A 16,939-nucleotide genomic window follows, 5' to 3' on the forward strand; every position below is an offset into this window, starting at 1 on the left:
TGTAGCCTTTTGAACAGATGAGGTGATGAATAATGAGTTGGTAAATTGATTTATTAACATTGCTGGTTAGCAAATTAGCATTTGTAAGGGTTGGCCCATTAATCATAATGTGTGCATTATAATGTGTGCATTGTAGGCAACTATAGTTTTAAAGAAATGAATACTTGTATGTTTACAACAAGTTTCCACATAAATGGAGAAGAAAATGTAGGCTTTAATAAAAGTACTGTATATACATAGCTATTCAGTGTGATGGAATTAATTAAAAAAATACACAAGCAGTTTGTATACAAAAACAGTTTTGAGAATGGCACTCAATTGTGCTCTTTTGTGGTGAGGATGCTGAAAGACTAGGAGGAAATAGATAGCCTAAATGGTGACAGATGTAGTTCAGTGTCGAAAAATATGAAGTAATATATTTTGTAAGTAAGAATAGGAAAATGAAATGCATTCCCCACCATTTGTACCGTCCATTTTTCTTCCTATATCGGGTAAATGGCGCTAATTATTACATAAGGAAGAGTCAATTACAAAGATGCTGCTTATAATAAGCGCTGGCTATATTGGGCAGTTCTTCACATCTCAATCCCTGGTACAATATTTACCGATGTGAGATGTTCAGTTTTTATCCCCATTTAAAAACTCCAGGAAATTTCTGTGCTGTCATGTGTGCCTCCCACAGTTTTCTCTTTGCTGGCAGACTCGTGTTTTCTGTTGGCGCTTCTCTAGGTCAGTACAGGAACTGAGTGGAAGCTGAATCGACACCAATCCGTATTTTAGTGACCAGTAGAGCCCGCAGGGAACAGAGCAGTGGAGAAGTCCACCAGTTATAGTGGATAAATTGTGTTAATGACAACACGCCCGCTGCAAGCGATGGGACTGTGCAACTTAAATAGTAAGATTTTAGATGGAATAGCTGAACTGAGGGTCCTTGATTCGCAGATACACAAGTCATTAAAGTTGGTAGAGCATATAGATTGGGTCATCAAAATAGGAAATGGAATCCTTAGTTTTATATCTAGAATAATAGAATACAATTACAAGGAGATACTATTGTACAAGACCTTAATTAGGTATTAGTTGGAGTACTGTGTGCCGTTTTGGGCATGCCATTGATAGAAAAGAATGGAAAAGTTGCAGCATGGTTTCACCACCATGTTAATGGGGTTGATGAGTTAGAGTTTTTGAGAGAGACTTGAGAAGTTAGGATTTTTTCAGTAGAGCTGAAAAGATTAAATAGGGACAGATCTTCAAGATCACAAAGGTTTAAGTGGGATAAACCGCCGTGGAGTGTTTCCACTAGTTGGTGAGATAGTTATAAGAAGTCACAATTTTCAGATAATTGCAAAAAAAATGAAAGAGATCAGAAAATAAACCTTCACATGCAGGGTGGAATTTTCTTTCACATAGTATTGATGAAGCAGAATATTTAGGAAAGGGAATTGATGGTTGTTTGAAAAGGAATACTAAAGGATATGAAAAGCAACTAAGAGAGAGATTAAACTAGGCTCATTGAGAAAAATACCAGCACAGATTTGGAGGTTTCAGTGCTGTAACATTCCATGATGCTATGCACAGAGGTTATAAATAAAGAACATCCAATTATTTGCAATTTTTTTGTCACCAATTTTATCTGCAGATTTCCTCCTCTCCTGACGATGTTGATGCCTTGGAGGGGCTGAGTGATGATTCCTTCCAGTAGTTCGTTATTATTCGTGTGTGAGCTCTTGAGTGTTGACAGACTATCGGGTGCATTGCAACCAAGTCCAATCCTGTGCACACAACGGGAAACACTTTCAACTGCTGGCTGCCTATTTTTCACCTGCAAAATAATCGCCTAGCTATTGAAACGTTGATGTGCACTTTATACCCCTATTTTCCCACCTGAATCAACCTTCAGACAAGCCTTTAAATGGTTGCTCAGCACTCCTGTCAAAAACAAGTGGCAGGGTGTTGAAATATGTAAACTGGGATCCTACATCTGTAGTAGGACTCCAGTTGCAACTTTCAAGGAGAAATGGGTGGAACATGCATGTTGGTCCTATTCCTCCAGGCATTCAGAGACCTAACTGGCACTCTTTAAAAGTTGAGGCCTCGCCTAAGATTTTGTTTTAAGCTCCTCTGAGCCCCACAAACACACACATCTTCTGGTCAACTGTTGACCCGGTTTCATCCCTGCCGATCGCTGCCCCCCCAATATCCTTTACCTACTGGCTGGCTGCATGCAGTAGATGGCGATCTTTCGCTTGACAAAACCAGTGAGCTGCAGCGGGGCACTAATTTGATGCCTGCAGCTCACCAAGAAAATGTTCGAGACTCGAATCTGAAAGTGATCCAGAACTCCTGACTGCTATGTCTGGCAGGCAGCACGGGCTCATCATCTATATAACGCCCATTCAGTGCCCAATCCAAAAGTCTTCCCCAATATGGCCACATAATATTTATCCATCTGCAATCAGGAGGATGAATGAACTATGGCTAATTTTTCACTTCTTAACCCACTAGGGGTGAGGCCAATTGTAGCACCTCGACAACTACCCTAGCTGAGATTGATTAACTCAGCACAAATTAGGGATCAAACCTGGGACCTTCCTGTATTCATGGTTCAGCTACTCGCTTTAGATTTACTGAGCCGTTGGGGAGCTGTGTAAGAATATTCTTTAACAATCTATTTTCAAAACTGTTGGTATTGTTGTCTAACATAATGTCATGACATGTATATTTGTATGTTCTGGTTTTCAAATGTCCAGTTATTAAACAATTATAATTGCATTTTGCATTATTATGGTAGGTTACCAATTTTTAAAATACATATATAAGCATGCAAAAACACAAGTGAAAAACTTGTAGGTACTGCATTGAATATATATAACTTGAGCATGGAAACATAGTGTAGTCTTGTTCCATTCACAACAATAACTGTCTCAAATACCATTAACTACCTTAAATATCATAAGATGTTTTATGAGCACTCCTCCCACTGATTATTTGAGAGGAAAAGTTGGTATTCTGAATGTAGTGGTGACATGACACACAGGGCTTTAAGCTGATGTTTTGTACAATTTGATATAAAGTGTAAGACTTGGCTTTATGTAGCACCTTTCATGACCACTGGATGTCTCGAAGCACTTTACAGCCAATTAAGTACTTTTGGAGTGTAGTCGCCTTGTCAAATGCCTTCTGGAAGTCCAAATACTTCATATCCATTGGTGCTCCTTTATCCACCCTGTTCATTACATCCTCAAAGAACTCCAGCAAATTTGTCCAACATGACTTCCCCTTCATAAATCCATGCTGACTCTGCCTGACTGAATTATGCTTTCCTAAATGTCCTGCTTACAGCTTCTTTAATAATGGACACCGACATTTTCCCAACCACAGATGTTAGACTAACTGGTCTATAGTTTCCTGCTTTTTGTCTGCCTCCTTTTTTAAATAGGGGCGTTACATTTGCAGTTTTCCAATCTGCTGGGACCTCCCCAGAATCCAGGGGAAATTTGGTAAATTACAACCAATGCATCTACTATCCCTGCCGCTACTTCTCTTAAGACCCTAGGATGCAAGCCATTGGATCTAGGGGATTTATCTGCCTTTAGTCCCATTAACTTACTGAGTACCACCTCCTTAGTGATTGTAATCATGTTCCTCATGAATTGACATTTGTCTAAATATTTACATTTTTCTTGCAGGATGAAGAGGAAGAAATTAAACTGGAGATCAATATGTTGAAAAAATATTCTCATCACCGGAATATAGCGACCTACTATGGTGCTTTTATAAAGAAGAGCCCTCCTGGTCATGATGATCAACTCTGGGTAAGAAAAATAAATATAGTGCTTTGTTACATCTCTTGGAAAGATCTCAGTAATTCACATTCAATGAATGAATTGCTTTGAAGTGTAGCTGACAATTCAAAGTTTTTTGCACTAACAAAAAAATGAGAATTATCCAATAATTTGAATTGTACTGTAAATCACAGGATAGGAATTTAATAATGAAATTAATGTGGTTATTTAACACGTTTATCATAGCATGCGCATTAAACCCGCTGATATTTTCCCAACACATTCTGGGCCATTGTTCGAAAGTTTTCTCGTTACATATTTATTAATAGTTTATAGTGTAGTCGTGAAAATTGGCGAATAATGGATACCTCAGTGTGATTGCAAGACAAGAATTTAATTTACAGCTCAGAAGCAGATATAGCTGATGAGCAAGGCCTCTGCTTTACAGTGGCTCAGAATAAATTAAATTCCTTATATAGAATTGTGGAATCTTTATGTATCTTTTGAGGCCATATTTCACAATTCACCTGATTTTCTGTGAAAAGCAAAACTGGAAGGCATTGCCTATAATGTGAAAACAAGTAATGACATTGAGAATGCAGTAGGACTCGTGCTTGTGGTAACTTCAACTGCAGGTATACCTAATGTTTATTTGTAGTGTACTTAAATACACAAAAATGCATTTTTTGCTGTGGCAGACTTGAGGACGTGAGAACTGAAGATGGTATTTATTTCCAAGAGGGATTGTGCATGCTCTCATTTCCCCTCCCCATTGGAATTTTTCCTTTGAAGTAAAATTGTGCCTGAAGTCCTTACTACAAGTTACAATTGGCTTTTGATTTTTGTATAATTGGAAGGTAATACATAGTGAACATTGCACCTGAAGGACTGAGTTCAAAGACACCCAGGTACTGATAGGAATCAACAATTGTGACATTTTCCAATTAATACCACGAGCCATAACGAAACCATAATACTTTATTTAGGATACCCACCACCATGTCTCACTGGTTGGAAAAAAAGTCTATGTTCTTTCATAGGTTTTAGTTTCTATGGCCCTAAGTTTCCCCAACCCTTTTTCCCAGCGCACTTACCTGTGGTGCGCCGACTTTCTACTCCAAAAATGGCGCCGAAAATGTAGCTCCGTATTCTCCCTGCTCCGTGGACCGTCCTAGGGCTTGGCATGGCGTGCAGAGTTGCAGCCCTGCACCGAAAACAGTGCCGGCAACTGTCCGCATGTGTAGTGGCATCTGCGTGCATGCGCAGTAGCTCCTCGCCCTCCCAGCGCGTCCTGCCGGCTTGCCGCCCCTAGCCCTGGCCGAAAGGCTTGCCGGTGCGTTCTCCAGCACCTAGCCCTGCCCGACGGGCTTGCCGGTACGTTCTGTAAGTTCTTCTGCCTGCCTGCCGCGTTCTGAGAGTTCTCCTGCCCCTATCCCCGGCCGAGTGGCCACCCGGCCCGCTGACTTCCCCGGTCCGGTATGAAGGTAGGACTTAAGTTTTATTTTTATTTATTTACTTTTTAATTATTATTGTTTTTTATGCTTCATGAATGTTATTGAGAAGATGTTTAGTGCTTTGCAAGGTCCTCTGTGCTTATCCTCCACCCCATCTCTGTTAACCTGCGCTAATTTCTTAACTCTCTCTAAGGTTTTTCTGTGCGGACGCAAGTGGCCACATACACTGTCCTAAGTTAGTTTTGGGGCAACTATTAGCTGGCCAAACTCGCTTAAATGGCCAAAATAGGCATAGGTGGCTAGTAACGCCTCCTTTTGAACAAAACTAATCTAAAAAAATCCTAACTAACTCACTTACACTAAAGCAAATTAAATGTGCAGAATTGCGACTTTTAAGACACTCCAGAAAAATCAAGTTGCTCCAAAAAAAACGGACCAACACCTGGGGAAACTTGGGCCCATATGTGAGGCTTGCATGGAATTACCATGGCATGCAATGGCTTGTATGAATTAAAAAGCCGTACAAAAATCAATGTAAGCAGGTATCCCCTGAACCTTCTAACAGTCTGAACAGTTTGCAATCTATTATAAAGCCACAATTTTCTGTACGCATTCCTTATGAGAGCAAATTGCAGCTTGTTCCTTTCTGATTACATGGTGATTTTCCAAAGTATCCAAAATGCACATCATGACAGCCTGAAGAATCCCTTTAACAGCCACTATCAGTAATATTGCTCGGTAAATTTTAGTCTCACTAGAATCATCTTGTGCTTAGAAACCACAACTATGTTGTGGAATACTCAGTGCATGTGTGCCTCAAACAGAATTATTTTCACCTGCCCCAGGAGAGGCAGGTCCAAGGTACTGTTCTCCAAGACCATTGTACCTACTTGTCTAAAGCAGCAATGAAACACTGATTGAATCATCTCATTGATTGTACATCAACATCATCAGCTGCAATATATTTTGCATTAATCTCTGCTATATGTCTCCCATTAGTATATTTTGCATCACTTCGTCTCTCCAGTACAATTTATGTCAGTTTCTGCAGCATTATGCATCAGTCTTGAGGTTTGATATAGCTGCACGTCACTGGCTGCCATTTCATCACAGGTCATCTTGACATTTAGTATATATGCAGTCTACACCACATCAATGAAGTACTGATATTTGGAATTTGAGTCCATAGCACAGCATTAAGAACTATTTTTCATTCTCTTTCCTGCTGTTGAGTACTAATCACGAGCCAGAGCAAGACCCACATACACATAAGCTCTATGATTTTTCACAAGCTCCACGTTTGCACACGAGAATTGTGGGGCATTCTGGGGAAACATCTAAGGAGGGGCTAGAGGAAGAGTGGGAAATTCTGATTTTTGTTTTCAGTCAACAAGTGACTGTTTGCATGAAACACTACCAATTGGAATGTATGGAGTCCAGGGATCAAACTTGAAAATTCTTGTTCTGCATGGGTCAATACCACAGCAGTCAGTGCATTTGTGCACTGAAGCTCAAACATATTTAATTGCCATTCAGAATAAGACTGCGAATTTTGGTTATGCTAATTAACAAGTCATTATTTTTGCAGCAACTTCATCTTTAGATTGCAACTAAATTTGATGTGGCCACTCACTAGAGCTGGAGGTCACTTGTTCCCCTTTTCTGAATTGTTATAGGGGCAAATTCTAGGCATATGCAGCCGGTTGTTGGTAATGACTGATATGTTTACAAATGTGCAAAGTACACAAACTCCCCACATGTAGACAAGCAATTTGTGGAGTTGTCTTATGTATCTAGGAAAGGATAAAGAGGCAGCAAGAAGTGCTAATTATTGGTGTGAAATGCTGATGGTTGGCATATACAAGTTGAGCGTCCGAAATCTGGAGTTCCGAAATTCAGAATGTTCCAGAATCCGGACACCGGGTCGATCCGTGGCAGGGTTGCTCGGAAACTGGAAAATGTTCCGAAATCTGGACTCCCCCACCCTCCCCTCTCCTTCCCTACCTACTTCGGCCCAGGCAAAGACGTTCTGAAATCCGGAAATATTCGGAAGGCCTCGGTCCTGAGGTTTCCGGATTTCGGATGTCACACCAGTATTTAGATAACAGAAAATGAACAATTATGAGTTAATTACCATGTGCCTTTGTTGTAAAATAAGTTATCATACCACTTCATTAAGGAGCTTTAAGTATCACTGGCATCCTGCGCAGAAATTGGAAGGGCCTGTGGAAGGTTCAACCCCATTTCCATTATTCAAAAAGCCTACAAATCTTTAACTAAAGTTCTTTAATTTAGTTCCTCTACATCATGTATAATTTATCATTGTTTAGATTGTCATTTTATGCTGATAAAGTCAAATGGGATAGGACAGTGATAGGTCATGGATCTGAGATTTTCTTTTCTGTGGATGACAATGCATTGAAAATTTTAATCATAGTCACTAATGTCTCCACATTATTAAATATAGAAATAAGAGGAAAAGACTTGCAATCTGGGTTAGATTTTGGACATTTTCAATTGACTCCAGTTTGTAATTGACAGGAGGCAACCCTAAGCAATCTGTTAACTTAGCTGCAGCATACCGCTACTTTGTGCCCAACTATTGATGATTCTGATTGGAAGTTTTGATCTGTCTGACCTATTTAATTCCTGACTCAGTGCAGGTGTGATGAGGAGCTATGCCCAGTCTGTGAGCCATTTCCACTGAGTATGGCAACTTGACAAGTTTGTACTGTTGCTTTTTATCCGAGCTGTTGGTTTGCGAATGAGGAACTGCATTTCACTACTAAGAGCTCAATTATCCTAGTCTATCTTTGCCCATCAGTGCAAATTCTTGAAACTTTTGCTGGGATTGGTAGTTTATTGAAATAACTTGCTTGATCAAGTGTGAAACTATTGTTATTTCTATCAGTTTTGGATCTATTGACTCTTCCTGGAAAGCGTGTGTACACATGTTGAGTGATGACAGGGTCAGACTCTGCTGTGATGCCCTCCAATCAGCTGACTTTTTGGATGGTTTGCGACCAGGTTTTCGCTGTGTTTTCACCAACCGGGTGCTCAACTTTTTTTTGCCCGGTTGCGATCCTCTGCTCTCTTTTTGTGGCAGCACTTGAGAGCACCGCCGGGGAGAGCTGAGCCGAGGTGTAATGACTCGGATTGCAACAACGTCCAAGTTTCGAGACTTATCTGACCCGTACGCTGCGCCCCCCCGATGACCGCCTGGGAAAACACGGCGGTCCAGCCCTGCTGGCAGCGGTAATTTGGAAAAAACTGATAAGTTTTTATTTTAAAAATATTTTTGCAGTGATTTGTTAGGTAACGGTGTTGGTAATGTTTTTTTAATTAAAACATTTTTTTTCCCCCTCACGAGGCCTCTCGCAGCGTTCCCGTCCCCGCACTAAAGTTAGCGAGGATCCCGTTTTTGCGCCGCGAAAATAGTGCAACGCCTCCCTTTGCACTGTGTCCCTAGCCCAGACCCCAAATCCGGAAAGTTAAGCAATTAATCGGCAACACTAATTGGGCAGTAATTTTCCCATCCCTCCTCTGTTTTCACCCCAAAATGGAGAAAGCCAAAAATCCAGTCTTTATAGTGTCATAACATGCTGATACTTTTTGCCATAACTCATGTAAAGAATAGCGACTTGGACAAGATACCAGAGAGCTGCTGAGAGTTGTAGAACTATTCCCCTTTAGGAAATGAGGAAAGTACAGTAGAGCAAATGATAAATAACTATTTCAGTTTGTACTCGGATTTTCGAGAAGTTTGCGACCGGGTTTTTGCCACGATTTGACCCTCCGCAGCGAATACCCGATCGCAAAGCCCAGGCGGGATCCTCGGGTACCTGTTTGCGGCGGCACTTCCAAGTACTGTCGGGGAGAGGTGCGCCGATGCAGTTTACGTTTGCTTCGGACTTTCGGCTCTCTCCCGACCCGTGCGCCATGCCCAGAATAGTGATGGGTCAAACCTGTCGGTGCAGCCCTGCAAAGCGGCGGTATGTATGAAAATCTGCAAAAAAGGTAAGTTAAAGTTTTTATTTTTAAATTTTTCTGCGATTTACTAGCTATAAGGGTTTTGTGAATGTTTTTGGAATGTTTATTGCAATTTTATTTTATTTTTTCCCGCCTCCCAAGACCTCTCGCAGAGCTCCCGGCCCTGGTCTAAATTTGGCGAAACTCGCGTTATTGCACTCCTCATGCAATGCCCCCCATACCGACGTAAAACCCAAAAGTTCGGCCGAGAAACGGTAGTGCAACGTAAATGTTAATTTTCACACATCGCTACCATTTTCACCAAAAAAAAGCTGAAAATCCAACCCATTGTTAAGTAAAATAGAAAAGGAAACTGTTCCTTGTCATCGAACTATAATGGTGTCTGGTTTATAAGAGTTGACCTGATTCATTTCTCACTTTCCGCCCCCCCCCCCCCCCCCCCCCCCCAAAACAAAATGCATCACATAACAAAGGTGAATTAACTTCTCTCTTTCTTTCATCTTGAGCAGTGAAAATTGCGCTTGAAGTTTATGAACATAAATGTTACAAAGTGAACTATTCTGAAATTCTTATTTGTGACACTGCTGAACTAGTAAAAAATGTTCTCCACAGCAGGATGAGCATGGAATTAGCCCTCACTTTGTTGTCTCATTTCTCTGTGTGATAGTTTTCAAAACCATTTGGGCCATATGTAGGTGTACGCACAGAAAACATGATTTTGATCCAGATGAATAGATGACAATTTCTGTGTAAACATGCTTTAGAGATGATTGCAGACTGTCAAATGTATAAGCAAAAGCACATGAACTGTTTTTGATGTCATCTGCATCCCTTACCATGTTGCTTTTTATTGCATAAGCAAAGGTTTTCAAGGATGTCTATCCATTTCTCTTTCTCAAATTATTAATCAGTTTTCAGGGAATTGTAGCTTCCAATTTTTCAATTTTTAGAAACACTTGCGTGTCTTGTTGATTCTGTGGTTACATTTTCACCCCCTCAATCTCCTGTCCTTTTTTAGTTAAACCCCTGTGTAGTGCTATATTCAAGCCTATACAGGTTGAACCTCTCTTATCCGGGACTCACTTATCCGGCACCACCCCTCGTCCAGCACCATTCCTGGCCGCTGGGTGGCGCACACGCAGAACTCGGCTGGTCAAAATCCTTCCGTACCCGATCTCAGAACACACATTAAGAAAAAATTTGTACAGGGTACTCACCTCGATGGCGGGGTTATTGGCTGCCTCCGCCTCATTGCCCTGCTGAAACTCCTGCAGCCACAGTCCTCAGGCCAGCCGCTCCTCCACTCAGCGCTCCATCCGGGGGTTGGGCTGGTAGGCCGCCGACTCTTTGGGGCCCGCTCGGGCTGCGGCGACTCTTCGGGGCCCACTTGGGCCACCGACCTCCTCACTCTCTTTCCTTCCCCCTGCCCCCGGCCGATGGGACCTCCCCATATCCGGCAAAATCCCTCATCCGGCACAGGCCAAGCCCCGAGGGTGTTCCGGATAAGGCAGGTTCAACCTGCATTCCTACATTTATGCGCAACACCCTAAATGTGTTTTGAAAGCTTTACTTTAATGATTGAAAATTTAAGAACTGGATTGGTGCATTCAATTTTTCTCTAACTTGTTTATTTGTATCTTTGGGGTATTCTATTCTTTCGGTTGAATTAGTTACTTTGGGCTCAATTTTGGCCGAGTCCATTTTTCGGCGTACTTACCCGAGTTGCGCTGCTTAAGTAGGTCCGGCGATGCTCCGGAAAAAAATGCCACAACTTTGCCGCTGTCTGGCCTCTTCACTGCAGTCGCGCAGTGTGGCCGGTCGACTCTGGAGGGTGGAGCCTGCGTTCTGCGCTGGAAAATGTGCCGGGACGTCTGCACATGTGCAGTGGAGATTAGTGATGTCCGCGCATGCGCAGTAGGCTGCGAGTTGGCAATCGGCCATTACATAGAAACATAGAAAATAGGTGTAGGAGTAGGCTATTCGGCCCTTCGAGCCTGCACCACCATTCAATATGATCATGGCTGATCATGCAACTACAGATCGGGCACTGTTCTGAAAACAATAGCCAGTTCCTCCCATGAGGAAGGTTACTGAGGCACAACACTGAACAGAGACACAGCAAGACTTTTAATAAGGAGAGGTCAGATGAAATGAGTTTTGTCTTTACCCATTAATTCTTCAGCTGCCAAATGATATCAAGGTAAAATGCCACACAGTGCAGCAGTACAGCGGGACTTGGGGGTACATGTGCATGAAACGCAAAAGGGATAGTATGCAGGTACAGCAAGTGAACAGGAAGGCCAATGGTATCTTAGCCTTTATTGCAAAGGAGATGGAGTATAAAAGCAGGGAAGTCTTGCTACAGCTATACAGGGTATTGGTAAGGCCACACCTGGAATACTGCATGCAGTTTTGGTTTCCATATTTACAAAAGGATATACTTGCTATGGAGGCAGTGCAGAGAAGGTTCACTAGATTGATTCCGGAGATGAGGGGATTGACTTATGAGGAAGGGTTGAGTAGCTTGGGCCTCTACTCATTGGAATTCAGAAGAATGAGAGATGATCTTATCGAAACGTATAAGATTATGAGGGGGCTTGACAAGGTGGATGCAGAGAGGATGTTTCCACTGATGGGGGAGACTAGAACTAGAGGGCATGATCTTAGAATAAGAGGCCGCCCATTTAAAACAGAGATGAGGAGAAATTTCTTCACTTAGAGGGTTGTAAATCTGGAATTCGCTGCCTGAGAGAGCTGTGGAAGCTGGAACATTGAATAAATTTAAAACCGAAATAGACAGTTTCTTAAACGATAATGGGATAAGGGGTTATGGGGAGCGGGTGGGCAAGTGGAGCTGAATCCATGATCAGATCAGCCATGATCTTATTGAATGGCAGAGCGGGGTCGTATGGCCTACTCCTGTTCCTGTTTCTTATGGTCTTATATTCTCATTAAAATACGAGCCTTTTATATTCCCTTTAACTTTGCTAATCCTCATCTGGCAGTGCTTTTTTCTGACACTGGATGCCCAAAATGTAGAAGTTTTGTTCCCTTTCCCAGCACCAAGCAGTAAATAAGGTGGATTTTAATAACATTTTGAAGGCTTGATACTGCCCCGGTGCTGGCCGGTTTGATCGCTCCTACCCCTAGCCCAGGCGTAGTGGCCTCTGTTAGTTCTCCCGCCCCTAGCCCAGGCCGAGTGGCCTCCCTGTTAGTTCTCCCGCCCCTAGCCCAGGCCGAGTGGCCTCCCGGTGCGATCTGTGAGTTCTCTTGCCTGCCGGTGAGTTCTGTGAATTCTCCTGCCTGCCGGTGAATGTGTACGTTCTGAGAGTCCCGGGCTGAATGCTGAAGGTAGGACTTTAATTTTTTATTTCTTCTTATTTTAATTGTGCGAAGGAAGGATGGTTTTGCAAGTCGGTTCCCTAAGGCTTGGTTAGTTCAGGTCCAGGTCCTCTCCGCCTCCCGCCCCTATCCCAGGCCGAATGACCTCCGATGTACTTACCTGCGCCGATTTCTTCAACTCTCTGCAAGGTTTTCCCAAGTGGCCACATACGCTGGCCTAAATAGAAATGGAGTAACTATTAGCTGGCTAAAGTTGCCTAAATGGCCAAAACTGGCGTAGGTAGCTGGTAACGCCCCCTTTTGAGAAAAAAAACTAACCTAAAAGAAATCTAACTGATTGAGTTACGCTGGTGCAACTTGATTGGGGAAACTGGGGATTTTTTTCTTAGGCCAGAAAAAGCAGCCTACTCCAAACAAAATGGAGCAACTCTTGGCCAACTTAATGCATTTGTTACCATTTTATGCACTCTGAAAATGTTAAATAAAATCACATCATATCAAGACCAAAAGACCATGTAGCATATTGTAATTTTATGTTAGTCATCTATAATTGAAACAATTTGTCTTTCAATTGAGTTTTATGCCCTGCTGGAGCATTAAGAGATGTATGCTGTTCAGAGGTTGCAATATGCTGTTCAGAGGTTAAGCACTGTTTTCCTGGAGCTGCAGCACTTGATATAAAAGTGTCTTGTATTTCAGAACAAGGAGTGGTTTTGCAATAGTTCCTTAGTGTCCCAGTGGTGTATGAATAATCCTACTGCTGTTGCAGGGAAGATTCATGAAGCAGAACAACAAGCTGTTTTTAATTTGGAATTTGCAGCTATCTATCTGGTGTTCTCCAATGACCAAGGAAGATCCATACAGGGCAACAAGCTCAAATCTTTTCCATTGGGTCTTTTGAACTACTCAGCCTGCCTGACTCTGGTAGAACACTTGGTTTCTGTGTTGCCATTTGGGGCTGTGTTCACAGAATCTGCCTCCTTTAATCGGTTTTGGATTCTCTAGTTGTAACTGCAGTAAAGCAAACATTCTGGAAACAACAACTTCTATTTATATACCGCCTTTAATGTAATAAAATATCCCATGGCGCTTCACAGGAGCGTTATATAAAAAAAATAGGGAAAAACAAATTAAATGGGGAGTAGAATAGAACTTGCAAACAATATAGAACAAGTGAGCTAGAGAAGACTGGCACTGGACTTTAGAACATTTACTGCAGTGAAGAAAGATCAAAATAATAAGCTGAACTGGCTAATGCAATCATGCTCAAGTGATGAAGATAAAACCTTCAAAATTATATCTTTTTTTGCATATAACGTCTGTCTAACTGTGTTTTCGCATATGAAATTAACCACTCATCTCATTTGTTCTGTTCTGTTGTCCCAATAATCATTAAGTATTAATATAGAAACAGTGGTAGAACATTGTTTTAATTAGGCCTTTTATTTTAAAAGAAAAAAAAAGTCATTTATGGGGAGGAGAGATTAATGCCTTCCCAGCACAATCCTCTATTTCAAGCATTTAAGTTGAATGCTCACCTTCATTCAGTTCTGCATAAACTGTGGTGGAACAAGTTATTAAATCACTTCTTAAAAATATCTAACTTTTGAAATTTTGCGGATTTAGATTATGAAAAGAACTTGTATTTACATAGCACTTCATCATATCCTCAATAGTATTATGGGATCTTTTATGTCTACCATAACTGACACATGAGTCCTTAATTTAATGTCTCATCTAAAAAATGGCACAGTTCTTCCCCCCTGAACTGCAGTAGAACGTTAACCTATATTATGTGGTCAAATCCTGGAGTGGGGCTTGATCCACAGCCTTCTGACTCAGAGGCAAGAGTGCTATCAATTGAGTCAAACTGACACTTATGAAATGAATAGAAGTGGGAGATCTTAATGCCATTTAGCTAAATTGCACAATACAGAACTTGAAAGCCATAAACTTAAAGCTTGAACAGCAGCTGACATTTTAAATAGTGTGGGCATATTCCTTATGCAATGCAACCTGTTCTGCATTCATTGGAGGCCTCACCCCATATGCTGTACCATATGCTGCACTATCAGAACAGATCCATTCTTCATGGCACATACATAATACTCTGCTTAAAAGATGGTTAAGCCATTAAAAAAAAATGTGTGTCTCAAGTTATTTTTGGTCTTAAATCTTTATATAGGTGCAATGTCTCAAATCTGGAATTGTCCAAAAACTGGACAATTTGCGCAGACCTGATGGACTCGTCCAGAATCCGGAATTATTGTCCGAAAACCGGACATTTTTGAGGCAAAACCCAATATCCGGCACGAATTCGGTCGAGGATTCCGGCTGGCATTTTATCTCCGGAATTCCATTCTTTTGTACAAAACAGTATTTTTCAACTTCTATAAGATGATCTATATCTAACGCAAAACAATGTATAGAGCAATAAGTAAAAGGGTGTTGTGCATTTTTGATATTGTTCCCTGGAGAATCGAAAAAAAAATCTTTGAAAGAGGTGCAAGACTGAAATAAGATCTTAATTTGCACAAATGAAGTAACTTACTATAATTTTGATTTTTCAAAACTTTTTTAACAGCTTGTCATGGAGTTCTGTGGTGCAGGATCCATTACAGACTTGGTGAAAAACACAAAAGGAAATTCCCTGAAGGAAGACTGGATTGCATACATCTGCAGAGAGATACTCCGGGTGAGCATGGATCTTGAACAAAATCCAAAGGCTGGTTAATTGCAGGTGTTAATGACAAAGGTGAAAGAGCACAAGTTATCCAGGCAAAGAAAAAGCCATTTCCATTGCTTACATTTGACAGATTTAATATCAATAGATCCTTGAAAAGAGTCTGTTTCACTATTTTGGCCTGTATTCAAACCTCTGAGGGGAGTATGTGTGTTGAATTTGAAGAAAGTGGACAATTAATACAGATTAACAATCTAATACAGTTCCTGGATCTAATAGTGATAATGGGGCTTAAACTAAATTGTATACACTGTATTGCTGAAAATGCATAAATTGTTCATTATGTTTTATATAACATTTTAATTCTGCTGTTTCAATCTACTCTTTCAAATTAGTAAAACCTGCCAAAATTACTTTATAAACTCTTTCCTTCACAGACATTTTCTCAATCCGGGCCAGCTGCATTTGTAATGCCCTTCAGACCTTGAAATGTGTTTAAAATGCAGAGGTATCCAGGCACTGCATATGATCTGATTGCTTCCTTTCTTGGCTGTTGTAGTCTGTGCAGAATTTTATTATTACTCCTTTTGTGTGCAACACAAGAAGATTGTTTCAACTGGAAAACTTGAGTCGTGTCTTAGTTTAATGCAAAATTTGCCCTTTCCCATCTCAGCAGTCCCAGGCAGAGGTACATAGGTCGAAACTTGAGCCACGAGTTACTCCTATTTTTTGGAGCATCTTAGAAATTGCAATTCTCGGCATTTAGTTTGCTCCAGTTCTAGTGAGTTAGAACAGTTTCATTTTAGAACAGATTTTTTTTTCAGAAGGGGGCATGTCCAGCCACTTATACCTGTTTTGCAAGTTTAGGCAGCGAAAACTTACTCCAAATGAACTTAGAATGGGGTAAGTGTAGATTTTTGTACGCTGAGAAAAACCTTGCCTACACTTTAGAAATTAGCATAGGGAACGAGAGATGGGAGGGGGGGGTGGGGGAGGGAAGTTTACAAGTGTTAAATACTTCACTTTTACAAATAAAGAACCATCATCAATAATAAATAATAAATAAACCAATTGAAAAAATGTAAATAAAAAAATCAATCAATAACTAAAAAATTAAGTTTCTGCTCACCTACTGCAGCACTGGGAGCCCTCCAACATCGTGCTGGGACCCCCCCCAATGTCTCTCTCTCTGTCTCTGTCAGTGTCTCTCTCTGTTCCTGACAGCGAAGGGTGGGGTGGGGGGGGGTGAGAGTGAAGAGGGGTGGGAGGGGGGTGAGAGAGAGGAGGGGTGGGGGGGGTGAGAGAGAGGAGGGGTGGGGGGGGTGAGAGAGAGGAGGGGTGGGGGGGTGAGAGAGGAGGGGTGGGGGTGTGAGAGAGAGGAGGGGTGGGGGTGTGAGAGAGAGGAGGGGTGGGGGTGTGAGAGAGAGGAGGGGTGGGGGTGTGAGAGAGAGGAGGGGTGGGGGGGGTGAGAGAGAGGAGGGGTGGGGGGGTGAGAGAGGAGGGGTGGGGGTGTGAGAGAGAGGAGGGGTGGGGGGTGTGAGAGAGAGGAGGGGTGGGGGTGTGAGAGAGAGGAGGGGTGGGGGGGGGGTGAGAGAGAGGAGGGGTGGGGGGGGGGTGAGAGAGAGGAGGGGTGGGGGGGGGTGAGAGAGAGGAGGGGTGGGGGGGGTGAGAGAGAGGGGTGGGGG

The 16,939-nt window shown here is 42.0% G+C and overlaps 1 protein-coding gene across 1 annotated transcript in view; it reads left to right on the plus strand.

Annotated features, from left to right (window-relative positions):
* Positions 1 to 16,939, plus strand: part of LOC139274622 (mitogen-activated protein kinase kinase kinase kinase 4) — a 387,065-nt gene that overhangs the window by 237,886 nt on the left and 132,240 nt on the right. The window contains exons 4-5 of the mRNA XM_070891300.1: positions 3,690 to 3,815; positions 15,156 to 15,266. Coding sequence (XP_070747401.1) covers positions 3,690 to 3,815; positions 15,156 to 15,266 — 237 coding nt within the window. The remainder of the gene's footprint in view (positions 1 to 3,689; positions 3,816 to 15,155; positions 15,267 to 16,939) is intronic.

The sequence above is a fragment of the Pristiophorus japonicus genome, chromosome 10, assembly GCF_044704955.1.
Source record: "Pristiophorus japonicus isolate sPriJap1 chromosome 10, sPriJap1.hap1, whole genome shotgun sequence".
Classification (NCBI taxonomy): domain Eukaryota; kingdom Metazoa; phylum Chordata; class Chondrichthyes; family Pristiophoridae; genus Pristiophorus; species Pristiophorus japonicus.